At 36.4% G+C, this 23,050-nt stretch overlaps 2 protein-coding genes across 4 annotated transcripts; both read left to right on the top strand.

Annotated features, from left to right (window-relative positions):
• Positions 1–278: 278 nt before the first annotated feature.
• tmed2 (transmembrane p24 trafficking protein 2) lies at positions 279–7,407 on the top strand. 2 transcript variants are annotated; one of them, XM_079804962.1, is made up of 5 exons: positions 296–601; positions 1,730–1,922; positions 3,843–3,863; positions 4,287–4,394; positions 5,953–6,926. In XM_079804962.1, exons 1-5 carry the CDS (start codon positions 422–424, stop codon positions 6,075–6,077), a joined length of 627 nt encoding a protein of 208 aa, XP_079661088.1. In that variant the 5' UTR covers positions 296–421; the 3' UTR covers positions 6,078–6,926. The 2 variants fall into 2 exon arrangements, with proteins under 2 accessions (XP_079661089.1, XP_079661088.1); XM_079804963.1 differs by lacking the exon at positions 3,843–3,863 and having other exon boundaries at positions 279–601; positions 5,953–7,407.
• An 805-nt stretch (positions 7,408–8,212) lies between these two features.
• ddx55 (DEAD (Asp-Glu-Ala-Asp) box polypeptide 55) lies at positions 8,213–21,267 on the top strand. 2 transcript variants are annotated; one of them, XM_079804363.1, is made up of 14 exons: positions 8,213–8,409; positions 8,502–8,552; positions 8,632–8,718; positions 8,818–8,909; positions 8,979–9,041; positions 9,119–9,268; positions 11,062–11,251; positions 11,488–11,570; positions 13,011–13,142; positions 13,230–13,322; positions 19,557–19,671; positions 19,941–20,109; positions 20,226–20,512; positions 20,609–21,267. In XM_079804363.1, exons 1-14 carry the CDS (start codon positions 8,302–8,304, stop codon positions 20,762–20,764), a joined length of 1,776 nt encoding a protein of 591 aa, XP_079660489.1. In that variant the 5' UTR covers positions 8,213–8,301; the 3' UTR covers positions 20,765–21,267. The 2 variants fall into 2 exon arrangements, with proteins under 2 accessions (XP_079660489.1, XP_079660488.1); XM_079804362.1 differs by having other exon boundaries at positions 8,961–9,041; positions 20,609–21,230.
• The last annotated feature ends 1,783 nt before the right edge of the window (positions 21,268–23,050 follow it).

The following is a 23,050-nucleotide window of genomic DNA, read 5'->3' as shown; positions in this document are numbered from 1 at the left end:
TTTCATCATCATGATTTTAGGTTAAAATTTAACTATATGAATGTATAAGCGTATTTTGGATTCTCTAACTGTAGAAGTACAATGTTTTGTAAAAACAAATACTGAGACCGACTGCAGACTGTAAAATTAATTAATTATTATATATTTTTTATTATTATCAGAGTTACATTATAGTAATTGTATTCTATTTAAGCAATATAATAAATGAATACAATAATAAAATAAATTTCTGTGTTTTTTTTCCAAACGCGAACTACGTCCGGTTCTTAAGCCTTTTTGTCCCATCGGGCGGCTCGTCTAAAGCTTGACGTGGCATCATCAGTAGCGCAGCTAGCGCTTGTCAGTCTCCGCCTTTATCGCTCCAGTGCGGCGTAAAGTCTCTTTTATGGGTTTTATCCTCCATTAATACACCGCACCAAACATGTTTACGCTCTCGGAACTTGTCGTGCTCCTCTGCGCGCTGTCTTACACGGCGAGCGGCTATTTTGTGAGCATAGACGCGCACGCGGATGAGTGTTTCTATGAGCGCGTGAACTCGGGCACGAAGATGGGCCTGATGTTTGAGGTCGCAGAGGGCGGATTTCTGGACATCGACGTGGAGGTGGGCATTAAAATACACTTAAAATGATAATAAATGCCATTACAAAGATATTATTGACCATAAACGGCCTCTGTAGGATGTTTGCAGGTGTCGCTGTCCGCTCACACCAGATGGTGGATGAAGCCGGAAGTTAATTGCTGGTTTAGAGAGATTAGTGCTTCGATACTGGATAATGTATTGTCTATATAAAATGTGTAAATGCTTGTTTTGTTTATACGGTTGTTAAACAATATAAATACTGTACTGTTGTGGTTCTGGTATTGTGGCTAAAGAGTACCATATAAATACCATAGTACTGTCATTTTTTTGGGAGGTAGTCAATGACAGTGTTTCTTGAATGCTCAACACAACTCTGATATAGAGATTTAACTGTTAAAGGGATAGTTCACCCAAAAATGAAAATTAGCCCATGATTTACTCATCCTCAAGTCATCCTAGGTGTATATGACAGTCTTCTCTCTCTCAGAAGAATACAATCAAGAGTTAAATAAAAGTCCTGGCTAATCCAAGCTTTATAATGGCTGTTTCTGTTTTGAAGTCCTTAAAAGTGCATCTATCCATCATATAACTGCTCCACACGGCTCCAGGGGTTAATAAAAGCTGTCTGATGCGTTTGTGTGAGAAAATGTCTATATTTGAAACTTTACAAACTGCAATGTCTATTTTCCGCTATCTGTCGTACCCGCACATTCACAAGAGATTGGAGAGCAAAACAAAACTTGGCTCTTGCGAGAACTGGCATATTCTCATCGGAGCATCTTACAACATCCGCTGGAACGCCAGTCTCTTGTGAACGTGCGGACAACAGTTAGCGGAGGTTAGAGATTACAGCTTAAAGTTTTAAATGTGAAAATTCCCCCCCCCCCCCCCCCCCCCCCCAGGGCTGTTTGGAGCAGTTATATGATGGATAGATGCACTTTTATGGACTTCAAAACAGAATTGCCCATTATAAAGCTTGCATTGGCCAGGACTTTTTTAATATAACTCCGATTATATTCGTCTGAAAGAAGAATGTCATATACACCTTGGATGACTTGAGGGTGAGTAAATCATGTGGTGATTTATATTTTTGGGTGAACTATCCCTTTAAAGCTGAGGTTTATCTAATGTATTGTATGTGTTTACCAGATAACAGGTCCGGACGGGAAGCAGATCTATAAAGGAGACCGTGAGTCCAGTGGGAAGTATTCTGTAGCCGCCCATATGGACGGAACCTACAAGTTCTGCTTCAGCAACAAGATGTCCACCATGACCCCTAAGATTGTGATGTTCACCATCGACATCGGCGAGGCGCCCAAAGGACAGGACATGGAGACAGAGGGTGAGCGGAGAAACTGACGCAGGCTTTTCTGGGAAGTTTGTCTTTTGCAGCATATGGCAGGGTTTCCACGGTCACAGAAAACCTGGGAATATCAGGGAACTGGAAATGTTGTGGAAATTCTGTAATGAATATCAAATTTTCTGTGAAGATCTAAAATATTTAATTGGCTAGAAATTGTTCGTTTTATACAGTAGTGGCCAAAAGTGATAGAAAAATTTACATCACCTATTATTTATTTAAATATCTTAATGTTTTTGCAAGTATTGTGTAGTTGTGCTTTGAGTCGATTGTTTTATTTATGATAATAACGCAATGAAACATGACAAATTGTGCCGACATAATTTTTGGCCCGGCTGTCATGCAAAGAAATTATGAGCGCATGCAAAACGAGAACTGATGTAGTCAATGTATGCTTTGTATGTATGCAATGTATGTTTTTCAATACTACTTTTTTCCCATTGTAAATAAAACCTGTAGCTGTAGTTTGCCTTTTTTGCCAAATAATTTTGTCGGGAAAATACCGAAGCCAAGTTTAGTGTTTTGATCTTCCTGCATATTTAAAATATAAAATATTTTATACATATTTTGATGGTTTAATTGAACGTGTTCAGTTTTGGCCACTACTGTATGTTAGAAAAATATTTAATTTTAATTAGTTGAAATTTACTGTAATGTCCCCTTAAGTTAATGCATTAGCTAATAATGAGCAATACATTTGTTGCAGTGTTTATTAATTTTTATGTTAGTTAATAAAAACTGTAATAACATTGTTAGTTCAAGTCAGATAGGGTTGCAAAAATCTGGGAATTTTCAAAGTTGGAAACTTTTTATGGGAATATATTAGCCTGACAAGCCAGACCCTCATTAAGATGTTGGGAACTGGGAACACACCATTGGCAGGGCTCAATCCGAGGGGCGGGATAAATGGTTGTCTTTCAAATTCCCTCTGCACGCAATAGGATAGCGCTACAACCAACCAGAGCAATGAAGAAGGTGAAGCAGAGCTAGTGGATAGATTAAACTTTCGCCATATCCAGTCGGCAAAACTCAGAACAAATCTTCCTTTCTTAAGAATGACTTCAGTGCTGTTCTTTATATTCTCAAAGAAAAGCTGAACTCCAGAGTCGCAGCCAAAGCCGATTGGAAAGGCCGCTGTTCGCCAGCTTCTTTGTTTACGAGTAGCACGCGGAACCACCGCAACTCTGCCATCATTATATTAAGCCCGCCCACCGACTTTACACACGATGTGATTGGCCTGACTAGAGTTTGGTTTTTCCAGCTCGCAAGCCAACGGAGAGTTGCTAGACTACCCTGCTGCAAATTAGATTTAGATTGTGATGTGTCTAGATTTCTAGGCTAGGAATATATGAGAATAAACTGGAAATTTGCAAGACTGCAGGTTAACCTAAAACGGGGAACTTAAATGTAGTTGGGAAAAACATCTTCCAGTATAATCCTGGTTAAAACACAGATTTCTACCCTGTGCATTCCTCAATCACTGCAGGGCCATTGAGGCCACATCCCTGAATCTGATCTCATTTTACATTTTAAATGGGACCTTTTTTTGTGAGGGAGGATCATAGGGAATATGTTTATTTTATACACCATTCATGCTTTGTTGAAAGAAACGATTAAGTAAATTATTTATTTTAATAAAGTGTTAGTTGGCATGCATGTCTGCTAAAGACAGAACAAAATGTTTGTATTAATTACCCCAAATTTCCAACGAATTCCTGTTATGTTTCAAACGAAATTTCATTAAAATAACATCCCATGGAAAGTTTCCGGAAAGGAACTTTGCAAACCCCAGTAACAGATACAACTTTTGATTTTAATGGTGTATTAGAAAATGTGTTAAAAGGAAGTAAGATTAGTAAATGTTTTCGAGCTAGTTGATCATTGTCTTTCTTCCCTCTCCAGGAGGTGGTGACAGCTGGGATGGTAGGAATAGACTGTATAATAGATTGTTTTAACATGGGTTGAGCTTTAAACTTCAATCTAACACTTAAACTTGCACCTGTGTGTATAAAGACAGTGTGAGCGATGATCTGCGGGTTAACCCTGAAGAGTGAGCTGTGGGTTAACATGAATGGTCTTAATGCGTGTTATCAAAAAAGAGGTTCATTTGAAGTTCCCATTGCCTGATTTGAATTGTTTATTGTAGGGTTTATGCTGTATTTGAGTGTTTTTATTAATGCACTGAAAACTAAAGCGGTTTATAGCAACTCTTGCATGTGTAATATGACGTTATGTGATTGCAAATTTGTATATTGCTGTTTGTAGAAATTGGGGTGTTATATTAGCATGCTGCAATTTGTTTGTGTTAATACAGTCACTGAGTAAATTCTTGTTCATTTATTTCAGCTCATCAGAATAAGCTGGAGGAGATGATCAACGAGCTGGCGGTTGCCATGACGGCGGTCAAACATGAGCAGGAATACATGGAGGTCCGAGAGAGAATACACCGTGCAAGTAAGACATCCTCACTAATCAACGTGTGTGTGTGTGTGTGTGTGTGTGTGTGTGTGTGTGTGTGTGTGTGTGTGTGTGTGTGTGTGTGTGTGTGTGTGTGTGTGTGTGTGTGTGTGTGTGTGTGTGTGTGTGTGTGTGTGTGTGTGTGTGTGTGTGTGTGTGTGTGTGTGTGTGTGTGTGTGTGTGTGTGTGTGTGTGTGTGTGTGTGTGTGTGTGTGTGTGTGTGTGTGTGTGTGTGTGTGTGTGTGTGTGTGTGTGTGTGTGTGTGTGTGTGTGTGTGTGTGTGTGTGTGTGTGTGTGTGTGTGTGTGTGAGTCATGATATTAACACAATTAGGAGATAAACTCTTGACTTTTTTGTGTCTGTCTGTTTTAAACGATGGGATGGAATGTTTTTTTGAAAGTAATTTCAAAAGATAACTTTATCACCCCAGAAAAAAATACATGTTTATATTCTTATTAACAATTTGTTTGAAATATGAAACTAACAGAAATATGTATGTTTAAATGGCCGTTGAGTTTTTCTTTACATGGCCCCAGAAAAAAATATACGGTTAAATGATTTATTATTATTATTTAAATTGAGATACAAGCAGAAATATGCATGTTTAAAAATCCTTCATATTATCTTTTTTTTATATATATATATATATGAAACCAGCAGGAATATTATCCTTTAAATTCTTTTTACATGACCCCCCCCCCCCCCCAAACAATATGCACTTTTAAATGGCTTTAAAATTATGATTATTATTATTAATTACTACATATTTGAAATATGAAACCAGCAGGAATATGCATGTTTAAATGGCTTTTGAATTATTTATAAAAAAAAAAATAAATATGAAACCAGCAGAAATATGCATGTTTAAATATCCTTTATATTATTAATATTATTATTTTATTTTTGTATGAAACCAGCAGGAATATGCATATTTAAATATCCGTAAATTATTATACATTTTGAAATATGAAACAAGCAGGAATATGCAGGTTTAAATATCCTTTATATTATTATTATTATTATTTTTTTTTTATGAATCAAGCAGGAATATGCAGGTTTAAATATCCTTTATATTATTATTATTATTTATTTTTTATGAAACCAGCAGGAATATGCATGTTTAAATGGCCTTTGAATTCTTATAAAAAAAAATTATATATATGAAACCAGCAGGAATATGCATATTTAAATATCCGTAAATTGTTATAATTTTTTTTAAAATATGAAACCAGCAGGAATATGCATATTTAAATGGCCTTTGAATTATTTTTACATGACCCACCAAACAAAATGGCTTTAAAATTATTATTATTATTATTAATTACTACATATTTATATGAAACCAGCAGAAATATGCATGTTTAAATGGCCTTATTATTAATAATTATATTTATTATAATTTATTTTTTTTATTTTGCACCAGGAGAGAACCTCACTGAGATTTGAATTCTTTAATTTGCCTTTTGAATGATTATTATGAATTTTTTTTTTTTTACTTTTTCACCTTCAAACGTTAAGCTTGCCTCTGACTGTGTATTTTTGTCTCTGTCCTCCAGTCAATGACAACACGAACAGCAGGGTGGTGCTCTGGTCCTTCTTTGAGGCTCTGGTGCTGGTGGCCATGACCCTGGGACAGATTTACTACCTGAAGAGATTCTTTGAAGTGCGGAGAGTCGTATGAAAACCCTCAACATAAACACATTGAGTCCGTGATTTACCAGTTTCTCAAATTGGACGTCCGATTCAACAGAGATCAGAAGAACTTGGTCGTTCGCTAGTCCACCAGTCTTTGTTTTTATTTGCCCCTGTTGTAGATCTCTTCATTGTTTGTTTTGGTAAAGGGTGCAAGTTCGGTTACGAATTGTTAATTCATTGATTTTGTTTTAGCCCAACTTGTGTGTTTATTTAGAACAGACATTTTTTTTATTTAGCTTGATGTTTATTTCTCCAGTTCTGTTACAATTGCACATTAATACAAGAATGAAGTAAAGGTGACGTTATGGTGTTTCCCCAATGAAAGAACATGCTTTAGGATCGTATGAAATGGCATGATGTAATTAAGCTGTAACAAAGCCATTGTTGTAAGAAATGGGAAGTCAGTAGTCGCTGACGTAAATCAAGACGAATGTCAGTAACTGTCACGGCCAACGCATTTCATGCCATATTCACTGCTCATATTCACATTTAGTTATTATGCCAACAACCTCCATGGCACATATTTAAACCTGGCGCTGGTAAAGTGGTAAAATGACTGCTTAATGACTTTTGCAGATTTTCTGGTGTGTTTTTAAATGTTTAGGCAGGGTAGGCCCAATTTATTTTCCTTCTCTCTATCTTCAGTCTTCACACGGGGAGTAACTTTATGTAGTTTTGTACCGTTTTTGTTGCCTAAACCAACTCTTATAAATAAAATGCAAAAGTATTTGGCTAAGACTACTGGGAAACTGATGATACAACTGTAAACTTCAATGAATATGTATGTCAGATATGAATTTGATTTAATAAACATGGAACACGTTCTTAAAATGTCTCTTTTATTACATCTTTTTATATTTATACATATATTAACCTCATGGGACCCAGAAAAAAAAAGCGTTTTGAATTTAGTATTTTTTCATGTCATTACATTGTTTAGCATAAGAAACAATTGGGGGGAAAAAAACATTTTTGAAAAATTGTTTTATTCATAGAATTGCATGTATAGGCAAAAACAATGGGATTTATTTTTCATTCACCCATCAGTTTTTAGGTTTCAGGATTTTTTTTTAACAAACTTTGTTTAAAGATGATTATGGACTACTGTATGTTATGAAAGATATGACGAAATGCATTGATATATCATTTTACTTTATGAAATATGTGGGTAAAATGGCCATACGTGGATTTTCCCATTCAATACAATGTGTCTATACACTGCATCTAATTTGCATATTAATGTGTTCATGGTGCAACATGTAATGAAAAAAGAAGTGTAATAATTGGCAACATTTTCATAAAATCTAATATTTCATAGGAATACTGATATGTAATTTCTTTCCCTATTCACTTATGTCTCCAAAATGCCTGATAAATATGATTTCAATCCACTACAGTGGACATTTATGAAATCAATGCCCTGTTTTGTGACAGAAAGTCATATTTTGATTAGAAACCCCATATATGTAAACCCCTCTTCCAAAATGTCGGATGCTTTCATTTTTGCGGGTAGTGTTATTTATTTATTTAGTTTTAATCGTGCATAAATTATGGACCCTTTTCACAGACAGATGACGCGTTTTAACGGTCATCGTAAATCCTGCAACGTTTCTTTTTTAAATTTTTATTTTTTTAATGTGTTTACATTTATATTATACTTTGGATTATTATTACCTTTGCATCAAATTACAAGAAACAAGTTAACGCTGTTGTAATGGTGTTTATATGATTGACGGTAAAACGGACACATTTCTCTCTTCTGACTTCCGTGATCAATCTCTCCATTTTTTTTTTCTTAAAAAAAAATCTATTGTGAAGTTTTTCTTTTGCTATTTTGGAAAATGGGAACACAAATATATATAATTTAATGACTGTCCAGACTCGCGTTGTCACGTGGTACGCTACTTTTCTCAGCCCTAATGAGTTTGTCAGAGTGTATTGTTTGCCTAAATGTATATTTTTAGGTCATATACAAACGATTATGCTTCTAAGTACATAAAAGCAAATCAGACGAACACCATTCTGAGTTTTGAATGCGGCTCTCCGGAACCACCAAACGCCCCCCGGAGGAAGACTCTGGTGTCCTACAGAGGCGAAGCGGAACGTTTGTCGCGGTCGCATGTTTCCCATTCGGAGCATATTGCGTGTAGCACATGTCTTCTCCTCATGTGTTTACTTTTATGGACCAGACTCATCTAAACTCATAAACTATGGAAAACATAACCGACGGGAAATGGGAGCGTTTACCCGTGAAATTACATGACAGCATATTACAGACTCTTACAGAGCTGAAATTTACATATATGACTCCTGTTCAGGTATACATTTGATCAGTATTTCAGTCTATCTGTACTCGCATGTTTTTATCAGATAATGTACAGTTTAATAACTCAGTTTTTCTTAATGTCAGGCTGCCTGCATCCCTCTATTTATGAGCAATAAAGATGTGGCTGCTGAAGCTGTGAGTATTTGAATATGTATTTTTTTTTAACCATAAGTATACGTATCACAGATATATTTCATAATCAATATAATTTCAGGTGACTGGCAGTGGGAAGACTCTGGCATTTGTGATTCCTGCATTAGAAATTCTCCTAAAGCGAGAAGAGAAGTTAAAAAAGATGCAGGTGTGTATTAATATGATAAGTTGTACATACATTTTTGTGTGTGTTTGCGGTCAGAAATCGGTGTAGTTCATCCTCATTCCTGTTGTAATGTGTTGTCAGGTCGGTGCATTGATCATAACTCCCACCCGTGAGCTGGCACTGCAGATCAGTGAGGTGATGGGACGATTTCTGCAGGGATTTCCTCAGTTTAGGTGAGATTGAGGCATCTACTGTATCTACTGTACTGTACTAAATCTTACAAGATGTGTGTCTGATTTTAGACAGATCCTCTTGATTGGTGGAAGCAACCCGATTGAGGATGTAGAGAAGTTTAAGACTCAGGGGTGAGTATTTAGACTGCTATTTTCTACCATCTAAAACGAAATCTGGAATACAAATACAATGTCCTGTGCACTTCTAGAGCCAATATCATAATTGCGACCCCTGGCCGATTAGAGGACATGTTTAGGAGGAAGGCTGATGGACTTGATTTGGCCACCGCTGTGAAGGCCCTGGACGTTCTAGTCCTGGATGAGGCTGACAGATTGCTGGACATGGGCTTTGAAGCCAGGTAATGTTCCTAAATAATAGGCAGTAAAATTCACCGTTTCATTTTATGTTGCTTGGCAGCTAAACTACACTGCATCACTTTTGTCGTAAAAACTCATTGTGCGTATTTAAAGGGATAGTTCACCTAGAAATGAAAATGAAAATTCTGTCATCATTTACTCATCGTTTTGTCATTCCAATTTTGAATGACTTTTTTTCTTCTGTGGACCAAAAATACAATGGAAGTCAATGGGAACCAAAACTGTTTGAGCACAAACATTATTCAAAATATCTTCCTTTGTGTTCATGAGGATTTGAACGACACGAGGGTGTGCAAATGATGACAATTTTCATTTTTGGGTGAACTATCCCTTTAATAAGATGCTGCCTAATTAGCACATTCTGATGTTATTTAACCCTCTGATAGTCTTCAGTCATTTTAGACCCAAAACGTTTTGATTAAAAAAAAAACTAAAATCTTAATCAGAATTGTACAAAACTTGTCGAAGTGAATTAATGGGAAATATGAAAATCCAGAGCATTTTTAGGGGGTGCAACAAGTGCAAAATTACCACACACAAACTTTTAATTGCACCTAAAATAAATTTGATGGCTGGATATATAGGGTTAAATTATGGCTGCACAATATATCAAAATATCGCAAATGTACATATCGCAACGGCACGCAATATCTGAACGATTTTAATAGGCTACTCCAACATTGTGAAAATTGTACGTTTTAGGTCGATGAATATATAGGAGATAATAGACTGGAATAGACTACTGTTTTTAGTTCTAATTTTTAATAACAAACATAAATTATCGTAAATAAATAATCGTCCACCCCTAGTTCAGGTGTCTTTGTTTACCTGGATGTTCTTGACGTTAAGTTTTAGGTTGATATAATTATAAATTACCAAGTCAAGCAAAGAGTTTTTGGTATTTAAATATTGGCATTACATTTTTTTTTTTGTTTACATTGATGTTAAAATTATATTGTCAGATTTGTGACATTAATTTTGCTAAAACACTGTTGGTCACTTTCAGAAGTTGTAGCAATGCTTTCTTTTCCCAGAAAGAATATGAAACGCATAAATGGTATCATTCTCAGTTTTTAAATAATTTTTTTCATATAATTTAAATAGATTTTACACACTTAAACCAATATCGTATATTGCATTATTTAACAAGGATATCGCATATCAAATTTTTATTCAATATCGCACAGCCCGAGGTAAAATATATAGAATTTGTATAGAATTTGCGTAATCCTGGGTGTGTATGTATATATATATATATTTGACACACATACTCACACAAAGAGAGAGAGGCATATATATTTTTTAACAATGCTGCCCTCTTTTGGTGAGTGATGGAAGGGCAGAGAGAGAGAGAGTGAGATTCTGAGGAGATTATATACATCTATGGTTATACCATGGTATTACATAAGATTTTCATTACTGTTTTCACTTGATTACACTCATTTGCCTCCATTCATTGTTGGATTTTATATAGGCTACATTTAATCTCTTTTTAACTTAAATACTATTTTGACTGAAAAATTGTGTAAAGTGTGTTTTTTCCCCTAGTATTTGTATGCTTAATATAGAAATAAATGGTGTATAGTTTAGAGGTGAATATTGTTTAGTATCAAAAATTTCCCTTCAAAATAAGAAATATTACAGAAAAAAAATACACTTATTGCCTTCGGTCAGTGTTGACCACCAAGCGTGACCTTAAGGTAGGAAAGCCAAATGTTTAAGGAACAATTTAAGGATCATTTAACTAATGCATCTTTTTTCTTTGCCTCCACAGTTTAAACACTATTCTGGATTATTTACCCAAGCAGCGGCGCACAGGGCTGTTCTCCGCCACGCAGACGCAAGAGCTGGAGAAGTTGGTGAGGGCGGGTATGCGCAACCCTGTGCGGATCACAGTGAAGGAGAAAGGTGTGGCGGCCTCCAGCGTCCAGAAAACCCCAGCCAGACTCAGCAATTATTACACCGTGAGTCATCTATAACTGACAGTAACAAGCTGGAACTGATTCACAAAGGCACATTCATACCTGTTAATGGGGCGTTTCAGAAAATTTATTTCAGTTAATTATGAAAGGAAATCAGTATTTGACTTTTTAATACATGTTCATTGTCTCATTATGAACAAATTGAGCAATTTGGTAGCAATCCTGCAATTCTCAATGTTTGTGTTGTGTTATCTGAACATTTTCTTCATTATGTGCAGATGTGTCGAGCAGAGGAGAAGTTCAACACTTTGGTGGCGTTTCTCAGGCAGCACAAACATGAGAAGCAGCTTGTGTTCTTCAGGTTTGTTCGAAGGATTTTGCCACACACTATCGGTCAAAATTTTTGAATAAATACGATTTTTTCATGTTTTTAAAAGAAGTCTCTTCTGCTCACCAAGGCTTTGACAGTTTTCTATTTCTGTTTTAAAATGTGATTAGTATTTTTTGATTAATTGAAATGGAGATTTTTTGTAACATTACAAATTACTTTACTGTCACTTACTGTCATTTTTAATTTAATGCGTCCTTTCTGAATAAAAGGATCTCTTTTTAACTTGAAATTCAGCTTTGCGTCACAAGAATAAATTACATTTTAAAGGGGTCTTATAATGCCCCTTTTTACAAGATGTAAAATAAGTCTCTGGTGTCCCCAGAGTGTGTATGTGAAGTTTTAGCTCAAAATACCCCACAGATCATTTTTATAGCATGTTAAAACTGTTGCATTTTGAGGGTGAGCAAAAATACACAGTTTTTGTGTGTGTCCCTTTAAATGCAAATGAGCTGCTTCTCCCCACCCCCTTTCAAGAAGAGGGCGGAGCTTCAAGAGCTCGTGTTAGCAGCTCCGATCACCTCACATAGACACACACACTGAAAATATCAGAAACTGTTCAGCCTTTTATGTTCAAACCGGAGTCTGACAATGATGTAGAGACTCAAGAAGAAGTGACGACATGTAGAATGAGACAGGACGTTTCTGAATGGTTAGTTGATACTTTTATGTAGCTGATGTGTTATCTGTCTTCAAGTCATTGATTAGCATATGATAATCAATAAATCGCTCCCGTGGGAACTGTTGTAAGATGCACAGAGAATATCTGCTGCATGAAGAGAGAACAGGTATAGTTTAGTTTAATTACGGTTATAACTTATGTTGTTATCTTGCTTCTATGACATGCTATTGCATTTGTGTTACGTGTATTGCAATAAATGAAAGACGGATGCAACATCTTGAGCAGATTCCTAAATGTGCTCGACTACAACTCCTCCTCTTCTCAACATTGCCTTTGTTGCGTGTTCACGGGGGCGGGGTTTATGTAAATTTTAGGGTTAGTGACGTAACCAGCCTGTGAAGAAGCTCGTTGTAGTCCCTACCAGCCGTTTATTGTAGTCCATAAAAAGCTATTTTGCATTGAACTTTGAGTGTTGTAACTTTACAGATGTTGTTTATGCTCAAACGGCAACATTACACACTTAACTAAAGTAAAAAAAAGTGAAATCACTATCAACCTCCCCTTTAAAATAATTCAAATAGAAAATAATTCAAATAGAAAATGTTATAAAATTTCACTATATTTCTATTTTTACTGATCAAATAAATGCAGCCTTGGTGAGTAGAAGATTTCCTAAGTAAAAATAAGTTAAGTATTCCAAACTTATGGCCGTTGAAATGATTGTCCAAGTGTAAATTATTGTCCAATATTGTCCAACCATCCTAACATTATATTATCCTGTGTACCCACAGCACCTGCGCCTGTGTGGAGTATTTCGGTAAAGCCCTGGAAGCCCTGATCAAGAACGTCAGCATCCACTGCATCCACGGGAAGATGAAACACAAACGAAACAAGATCTTTGCAGATTTCCGTGCGCTGAAGAGGTAATGGACTGGATCATTTAGTGTGAAGCCTCTCTAGCTATTTACAGAGAGGAAGTTCTACAGTAAATGCATTATGTATGTGTGCAGTGGGATTCTGGTGTGCACGGACGTCATGGCGAGAGGCATCGACATACCGGAAATGAACTGGGTGATTCAGTATGACCCACCAAGCAGTGCAAGGTAACCAGGACATGCATGAACATACTTGAGCTTTTGGAATCATTTATTATATAATTTATGTCGTTCTTTGATTAGTGCTCATAAAGTCAGCAGACATGAGGTTAGTGGCATTACAGCATCTTCGGGCCTGTTTACACCTGGTATTGAAATGTGTTTTGGTCAATCGGATCACAATTGGATGGCGCTAAATACAGGTGTAAACGGGTCTAAAAAGCTTTGAGCTTGTCCACTTTTAAAGACTTCCAGAGGTGGTCAGAAACGCATTTGACCAGATTGCTTTCATATAGACCAGGGGTCTTCAACTAAAATTGCTTGAGGTCCAGTAAATGAACCCTCGTCACCGGCCGAGGTCCGCACAATTATATACCTAAAAACAATAATTTATGTTTATTGCCAGAATAAAGAAATTAGTGTAGATAGCATTTGTTCTTAATTAAACAAAATATAATATGTTCTCATATGGACAAAACATGTCTGTTCATATTGTTAAAGCAAACATAGGTAGGCTAATCCTTCGCAAAATTGATCTCATTTTGTTGTTGTTCTGTTATGTCCTTTAAGTTGCTTTGGTACAAAATATCTAAATTCAACCAGTAACCATGTCTGACAAAAATATGATGAACTAAAAATGCCTTCATCTCTAAATCTGTACTGAAAATACATTAATTTCAACATTACTAGCAACTAAAGTGTTTTTTACCTGCTCCACGGATCAGAAAATCAGAAATCTCATAACACATTTTATGTTTATTCACATGTCTCTACTTAACTAAATGTCTCTAATATTGAACACTTCTCTCTTCTGTGCTTCAAATTGCACTGGTAAAATATCATTAGCCATATCATTCAGAAACACAAACAGGCAAAAATAAAGTGCCACCAGTGTTGGAAAAATTTTATTCAACTTTCCTAAATTTCGAAAATGCCATAGTTTTTGCTTGCTGCTTTTTGCTCTGATAGTGCGTTAACACCGGACGCGACGCCGTTTCGCGCGAGTGATTTAAGTCAATGCAAAGACGCGAATAGACATTCTGTGGTGCGATTTGCGCAAATTAAGTGGCTTGCATGACACGTCATTCGCCTCCGGTGTGAACGCACCATCATGCTGCGTTCACACCAAACGCGAATAGAGCGTCAAAATCGCGTCTACCGCGTCTAGTTTGACGCGTGAACATTTTGAATCCATTCGCGCGTCCACAGTGAATTGGACGCATAGAAATTGAGCGTTTGAAGAGAAATAGACGCGCGTTCAAGGCGCTCCAGGAGAAATGTCATAAAACACCACTCTGCCTCTTTTCATTTTCATTAAAAATATATATTAAACATTAATAGCCACACAAATGTGGTCCTGGCAACTCCTACATTATCTTCACTGCATGTATATTTAAATATACTTAAAATATAAAGTTATGAAACTTCTCTTTGCCCTCAGTCAAAACGATTTGGCAGACAACAAATTATAGATTCATGACACCAAAGATCGCCCCAAAGATGCACCACTACAGAGACATCAGAGCCAGCAGCAAACGTCAGAAGGACTAGCTGAGGAAAGGCTGCTCTTGCCGAGGTTAATGAGCGCTGCTGATCGACTGGATCTCACAACTCCAAAAACACAAGATCATTTTTTTAAATAGGCGCTCTCTTTATAAATAAACCACAGATATGAGCTTTAAACAACTACATTCCCTCTTGAAAAAGTCTTAAAACTACAGTTTTTGACACAATTGAGACCTCCAGATGCGTCTCAACGCGCCTTTCCATTGACTTAACATTGAAATCACTCGTGCCAGATGCTCTATTCGCGTTTGGTGTGAACGCAGCATCAGTCTCTTCTTCACTGCATGCGTGACCGCGCGTCTGAACGTAGCAACAGTGAGCATAGTAATGTTTAACTGTTGTCGCAACTCGTGGCAACATAGGACCCAAACGGTTCTCCTGAGCTGCCTGATATAAATGTGATTTTTATTTTAATTTTTTTATGGCATGTTGCATATTTATTTCATTACGGCAAAAGGCTTCGCAGTCCGGATTGGACGCATCTCGCGGTACGGATTCGGACCGGAGTCTTCTAGTTGGCAACCCCTGACATAGACGCTCATGTGGTTGAATACATTTGAACAGCCACAAAAGAGTGTCTACTCTCTGCCTACTGACTTAACACATGAACATGATGGGAAGCGCGCTAGCCAGATGGGATTTAAGGGTGCGTTCACACTTGTAGTTGGGTTCGTTTGGTCGGGACCAAAAAACAAAACATATAGTCCTGGTCCGCTTAGCGTTCACACTGGCATTTTTAACAGCAAACCTAAAGTTACCGAACCAAAGGCATAGGGATACGGTCACAACCTGAATGGTCGGCTTGTATGACGTATATTTCGCGACGGAGCTGCTTACCGAACATTCAAAACAATGCTGCGTGCTGGATTAAACGCCATCATTTTATGCGTGTACATATGGTTTTATTTTTTACCAGCTGAGAACTCACGAAGAGCTCATAAAATGTTCAAAACAGCAGCAGGATTTCCTCCGTTGTGTGCAGAAACGAAGATCTGCATATATTGATGAGGCCCTTTACCTCCTTGTAGCTCCACGTTTGCCCTCTACTCATTTTGAATACACCGATCTTTCTGCGTCGTCAAATCAGCTGACTTGTAGCGTCACATTTTGTGACATCAAGTCCTGTTTTTGGTTTGTTTACATGTCTTTGGTCCGTGTTGTGTTCATATATCAATCGAACCGCACCAGAGTTCGTTTGGAAGCAGGCCGAGACGGCTAAAAAATGGGTCTTGGTCCTCTTCCAAACCAACTTTGGTGCGGTTTGACTGATATATGAACGCAACACAGACCAAAGACATGCAAACGAACTTGTTTGCTTGTTTGGTGCGCACCAGGGTTCAGATGGTAGCGCTCGCATATGTTCAAATGAACCGCACTAACCGAGAAATCGCACCAGGGTTTGTTTTAATCGAACCAAACATGACAAGTGTGAACGCACCCTAAACTTTGTCACCTGAAGACCCAAGTTTGGTTTGAAGCACAATGTTCTCTCACATTCCTGATTTCTAACACACAGCGTTCGGCTGGTCTTGCGACTATCAGAGCAGAAACGAAACCTGATGCGCTGTGTTTTTCCGTCGTCTCCGCAAGCTTGTTTTGTCCATTAGATGGAAAGATCTAAAAAAGCACATACATTTACCTGTCCATAGACCCTCCCCTCAAAGAAATCAGGACAGAAGTGGTTGAAAGTGGACAAAAGAGACGGATTAAAACACCAGGTGTAAACGGGAATGTGTCTTTCTCTTCTACTTGTGATCCGATCGACCAAGCACATCTTAATATCAGGTGCAAACAGGGCAACTTAGGCTCTCGAGATCCATTTTCCTGCAAAGTTTAGCTCCAACCCTCATCAAACTCACCTGTAGCTTTCTAGGGCTGCATCCAAAATTGCTACTATATAGTAGGTGAAAAACAGTATGTGACAAGAGAAGTACAAAATCACAGTACTCATAAAAGAGTAGGCAAAAAGTATCCAGATGACCTACTACTTCTGATGAGATTCTGAAGTGTGCATACGATAGACACTTTACTATCCCATGAGGCCAAGGAAGAGGATTTTTGAATGGAGGTGAAGTGACACAACTGACGCTGGTAGGTCACATTATAAGGACAACATGGCAAGTGTAGTCCAGATTACATTCATACTACACACATACATATATAGAACATACTTTTTAGCGGTCGCAAAGTAAGTACATATTCCAAATAAGCACCTACTCAAGACAGTATGTGATTTCAGACGCAGCCTACTAATCCTGAAGACCTTGTTTAGCTTGTTCAGGTGAGTTTGATCAGGGTTGGACCAAAACTCTGCAGGAAACAGAATCTCGAGGACAAGTGTTGCCTCGCCCTGGTCTAATCCTGCGTTCCAGGCGAGGTTGGACGTGGGAATATCCCAAATTAAATTTCTCACTTCTCACTTCAGTGAGTTCCAGGCAAGTGGACGACATGTTCGCATGTTCATCACATGATCTAGCCACGACACAACAATAACATATCGTGTTTTTGTGTCAATTATGGCAAAAACAACATAAAATCACTTTGAAAACAGCTGACGAAAAGCAAAAACTGAGTTTTTACATAAACTTAATGTCTAATGTTAAAGTTTGTTTTTACGTTTATGCTCATTGGAAGCAGGACTTGCCAACATCTTGGAAGTGATGTCATATCTCACTGAGGTTGGGATTTATCGATGTACCCCGAGTTCACATGTCCGGCTTTGAGTGGCGTTCAAGACGTTATTTCCAAGAACTAGGTGTGAAAAATCCATATTCTCAGCTGTCTGGAACGCAGCATAAATCCTGCCTCACCATTACTATTGCTCATTAAATATTAAACTTAAATTATCTCAAGTATTAAAACTGATCAATGCGTTTCAAAGCAGTGTGGTTATTATTAACTTAAACTATTAACGGGATAGTTCACCCAAAAATGAAAATTCTGTCATCATTTACTCACCCTCAAGTTGTTCCAAACCTGTATGAGTTTCTTTGTTCTGCTGAACACAAAAGATGATATTTTGAAGAATGTTTGTAATAAAGCAGATAGAGCAACCATTGACTACCATACTAGGGAAAAAAAATACTATGGTAGTCATTGGTTGCTCTATCTGCTTTATTTCTGCCAAATTGTTTTGACTGAGGGCAAAGAGAAGTTTCATAACTTTATTTTTTAAGGATATTTAAATATACATGCAGTGAAGATAATGTAGGAGTTGCCTGGACCACATTTGTGTGGCTATTAATGCTTAATATATATTTTTAATGAAAATGAAAAGAGGCAGAGTGGTGTTTTATGACATATTTCTCCTGGAGCGCCTTGAACGCGCGTCTATTTCGCTTCAAACACTCGATTTCTACGCGCGTCTAAATTTGCTGCGGACGCGCGAATGGATTCAAAATGTTCAAGCGTTTGGTGTGAACGCAGCATTAGAGCCTCTGTTTTAAAGGTGTCATGAACTGGCTTTAAAAAAAAAAATTCTGTTGTCTGAGGTCAACTTATGATGTTCTGCCTTTTCTGCCTTGGTTTTGAGGCTCTCTGAAAAACACTCTGTTTCTATGGGTCTGCCGCACTGAAGACTTGGAAGTAAACGCCCACGGCTAGGATTGGATAAGATTTGCAAATTTAATGAGCTTCAGCTCACTTGTCAGTACATGTGGGAATTGTTTTGAAAGCGTCTGGGGAATCGCTCACAGGACTCGCAAAATGCCTTTATCAGACAAACACAATGATTTATCTCTCATCCACCCGCGATTGATTGGAATGTTATTTTTGTATTACTTGGCCTGCCCGATCGGTGAATATAACCGCGAACCGTACACAAAAGAACACGCCAAGAAAGGACTGTTATTTCACTATTTAAGATAGCCCGTCGGCCGGCCGGTGATACGTTTTGGTAGTCCGTCTGAAAAACACATAGCCCCGGGATGTTGGGCTTTGCGAGCTGGCGTGACAAGTCCGAGTCTGATCACGAATGAACCAATAACAGCTTCTCCAGCCTGTGACCGCGTGCTAAGTTATGTAATCAATAGATATCAAACAATCTGTAACAATGCAATACTAACACATATAAAATGTTTTACTCACATAAGTGTGTTGCACCGTTCCTGTCGGATCCAGTATAGAAGCACAGCATTGTGTTTTAATCTCAATATGTCTGCAAATCCAGTCTCGACCTCTATCTTGTTTACAATCAATTCTGCGGTGAAATGAAGCAAACAAACGCACGTGAGCTGGAACCGGCATGTTTATTGCTCGGTAGCGCGACCCGTTTAGCTCCACGAGTCGGTGGGCGGGGCTTGAGGCGGTGCTTCTGCATTCTATGACGTCAGTGGTCGACATATTCTGAGATCTCTCGTTTTCTGGGCCTGGTGTCTATAAAAGCTTTTCTTTGACTAACAAGTACGTTTTCAGCTCTGAAACTTACAGGATATTCTTATATCACGATGGACTTTTATATCAAAGGCTCAAGGGAAAGTTGATTTCTCAATTCATCACCCCTTTAAACAAAATTACCAACTCTTAAAATAGAATAAGACTGAAAATAAAAATTAAGCTAATTCAAAATATGAATTAACAGTATATAAATCATTCTAAAATAATAGTGTTTTAAAGGTGACATACTAATTGAATGTTTTGTGCATGCATTGCTAATTTTTGTCATCAAATTTCCATTAGTTCCTTTGTGCATCGGTGTGGACGAACCGCACGTATCGGAAACCAAGGCAGCGCTCTTGTGTTTCTTCTGCCGATGGAAGAGTCGTATGTAAATTTCTTGTCCATTAATCAAAAGGTAAGTCATAGAGAAACTTCGTTTCATATACAAACAATCAGTGATCATTATGGTACTTATAAATAAGGGACATAATTATTTTTAAAAATATTTTTAATTTAATTTTATGCATTTGGCAGATGCATTTATCTAAAGTGACTTGCACCATGCTCAGATATTTATGCAAATTCTTACCCTGTTGTGCCTAATATTATTGTTATTCTATATCTTGGAGTTTAAATTGGTAAAATAGTGTTTGTAGTTTCTAATCCTGTGTTTTTTCACCTCAGTGTCCCCTTCAGTCGTTTCCTCCAGTGAAAGACGTGGTTGACGTTCTGCCTAAACTGAAGGCGATGGCTTTACGTGACAGGGCAATGTTTGAGAAGGGCATGAGAGCCTTTGTGTCGTGCGTGCAGGCGTACGCCAAACACGAGTGTAGTTTGATATTTCGCCTTAAAGGTGAGTGACTTTGCGTCGCACATTTAAAAAAAAAAATAAAAAAACATAATCCAGATAAATCAATTCTGATTCTGAAATTCTGAAAATCTGATTCAAATGATGTGTACCTTGTACAGACCTGGATTTTGCTGCTCTGGCCAACGGCTTTGCTCTCCTCCGTTTGCCCAAAATGCCTGAACTGAAAGGAAAGACCTTCCCGAACTTCAAGCAGGTGACCATCGACACAGACGCCATCCGGTTTCAGGATAAAAACAGGGAGAAACTCAGACAAAAACGACTGGCGGAGCTGAAAGAGAAAGCGCCGCCTTTGAGGAAGAACTTCATCAAGAACAAATCCTGGTCCAAGCAGAAGACCAAGAAGGATAGGAAGAAGAAGAAGACCGCCAAAAGAAAACTGGATGACGTATGTTATTCATATTTTTCTACATTTGAAAAGCTCCTACTGCAGCAAACGTGATCCTCTCTATAAAGTCTCATTGCTACACTTGTGTGTTCACAGGAATCAGATGCGGATGACGAAGACTTGAACGAGCTCTTAAGTGACACGCGTCTGCTGAAGAAACTCAAGAAAGGAAAGATTAGTGAGGCGGACTTTGACAAGCACATGAGTTCAGCAGGCAAACCAGCAGAAACACACAGTCCGGATGGAGAATGATGATGGCGTTTGACTATATGTACATATGCTGTATCAGCAGTGTCATTTTTATTCTGATTGTCCTTGTACTGTACAAGGAGGATGCATTCATCACAAATGTGCTTTTGTATTAACTCTCTTCCATATTCCATCCCTGCTCAAAAATGATCAAATAAAGATTTCTGTTGGAAATGTAAGTGTTTTCAAGCAAAGGGTCTCTCTGGGAAACGATATGGTGTTTTCTTATTTAAGTCAAGTCAGCTTTATTTCTCTAGCTCTCTTCACACACAGATGCTTCAGAGCAGCTTTACACTAATGATAGGAAATTAATTTTGTTTTAGATGAAAAGCGAAAGTAAGTTTTTGATTAGTTAATTTCTGTTGTAAAAACTGATTTCAATAACGCATGTAAAAAAATATATATTGCACAAAATGAAAACAATAATGTAAATATTATAAGTGTGAATCAAAAAATTTAAAGCGCGTTTAAAAAAATAAAAAAAATAGGCATGAATTAATCTCTTAAATGTCTTGGTGTGTGTTTTGGTCATAATTTAGACTTTTTAAAAATCTAATTTCAGCTTTTTGTCTCATAATCAGGACTTTTAATCATAATTTAGATTTTTAAGTCATAATTTTGACTTTCAATCCAAAATTTTGAATTTTTATTTCAGAATTTTTAAAGTCCTAGTTTCAACTGTTCATCTCACAATGACTTAGCATGTCATATTTTTGACTTTTATCTAATAATGAGGACTTTTAAAATCATATTTTCAACATTTTAATCTTATAATTATGACTTAGCATGCCGTATTTTTGACTTTTTATCTCACTATTACGACTTTTAAAATCATATTTTTGACTTTTATCTAATAATGAGGACTTTTAAAATCATATTTTCAACATTTTAATCTTATAATTATGACTTAGCATGCCGTATTTTTGACTTTTTATCTCACTATTATGAATTTTAAATTCACATTTTTGACTTTTATCTAATGAGGACGTTTAAAATCCTATTTTCAACATTTTATCTTATAATTATGACTAAGCATGTTGTATTTTTGACTTTTTATCTCACTATTAAGACTTTTAAAATCATATATTTGACTTTTTATCTAAAAATGAGGACTTATGAAATCATATTTTCAAAAATGTATCTTATAATTATGACTTAGCATGTTGTATTTTTGACTTTTAATCTCACTATTATGACTTTTAAAATCATATTTTTGACTTATCTAATAATGAGGACGTTTAAAATCATATTTTTCAACATTAATTATATTTTAAAGGTACTTTTAACGAGGGGTTTTCCATCTCAGACCCCCAAAATATGTTCATTCTTGTGCGAGTTTCTTGTATAAAGGCTCAATTTATATTGTAAAAGTATATTGTCTAAATATTATTTATGTCTAATATATAATTTCTATTAAGTAAATAAATTTTATTTTTATAGTTATAGCGCTGTACTGGTAGAGGCATTATTTATTTGCTCATTTTTGAGCAAATTTTTATTATGATCAAAAAACTTTTTGTTATTTTTAAATGAAAACATTTGATTAAATGATTATTATTATTATTATTATTATTTTAATTACACTGTTTTCTCTAAACTTTCCATAGACCGGGGAAATATGATCACCCTCGTGCGAGGGACCCCATCCTAAAATTTATATTTATTTATATTGTGAAAAAATAATATTATATGTCTTAATATTATTTGTAAAATATTTAATTTCTATTAAGTTAAGTATTATTTTTTTCCCTACTTATTATAGCACTGATGCAGTATTTATTTGCTAGTTTTTTTCTGATTTTTTATTTATTATAATCTAATTTTTATTTATTTTTAAATGAAACGCCATCCTAAAATTTCAATTTAAAGATCCAATTTATATTGTGAACAAAATAATATTATGAATATGCCTAAATATTATTTGGAACATAATGTTTATTATATATTGTTTTTTACTGTTAGATGCATTATTTATTCACTTGTTTTCATATTTTATGAAATTGTTGTATCTAATTTGTATTTGTTTATTTATTGTAATGTATTTTGTATTTATTTTTAACTAAAATATATTTGTATTATTACTATGTTTTACATTTTTACACTGTTTTTCTCTAAACATTTCTACGGACCCCCTGGCACTCCCTTGTGACCCCCTGGGGGCCCCCAAACCCCACTTTGAAAAAGCCCCTGCTTAAACAATGGTTTAAAATAAAAAAATACATTTCAAAACTCGTCGCATTGCACTTCTTTTTTGTATGCGAGGAAAAGCACAGGTGTGTCTTTTACAGT

Source organism: Gobio gobio (genome assembly GCF_949357685.1).
Source record: "Gobio gobio genome assembly, chromosome: 22".
NCBI lineage: Eukaryota > Metazoa > Chordata > Actinopteri > Cypriniformes > Gobionidae > Gobio > Gobio gobio.
The sequence above is the reverse complement of the archived record's forward strand: the minus strand, read 5'-3'. Positions and strand labels throughout refer to the sequence as shown.

What these genes read in the sequence shown, in the direction of transcription:
- ddx55 (XM_079804362.1), top strand. Translation starts at nt 8,302, where the DNA reads ATGGAAAACATAACCGACGGGAAATGGGAGCGTTTACCCGTGAAATTA. An exon ending in GACATGGGCTTTGAAGCCAG is followed by an intron (nt 9,269 to 11,061) that starts GTAATGTTCCTA and finishes TTGCCTCCACAG; the next exon opens with TTTAAACACTATTCTGGATT. An exon ending in TCTTGTCCATTAATCAAAAG is followed by an intron (nt 19,672 to 19,940) that starts GTAAGTCATAGA and finishes TTTTCACCTCAG; the next exon opens with TGTCCCCTTCAGTCGTTTCC.
- tmed2 (XM_079804962.1), top strand. Translation starts at nt 422, where the DNA reads ATGTTTACGCTCTCGGAACTTGTCGTGCTCCTCTGCGCGCTGTCTTAC. An exon ending in ACAGGACATGGAGACAGAGG is followed by an intron (nt 1,923 to 3,842) that starts GTGAGCGGAGAA and finishes TTCCCTCTCCAG; the next exon opens with GAGGTGGTGACAGCTGGGAT. An exon ending in AGAGAGAATACACCGTGCAA is followed by an intron (nt 4,395 to 5,952) that starts GTAAGACATCCT and finishes TCTGTCCTCCAG; the next exon opens with TCAATGACAACACGAACAGC.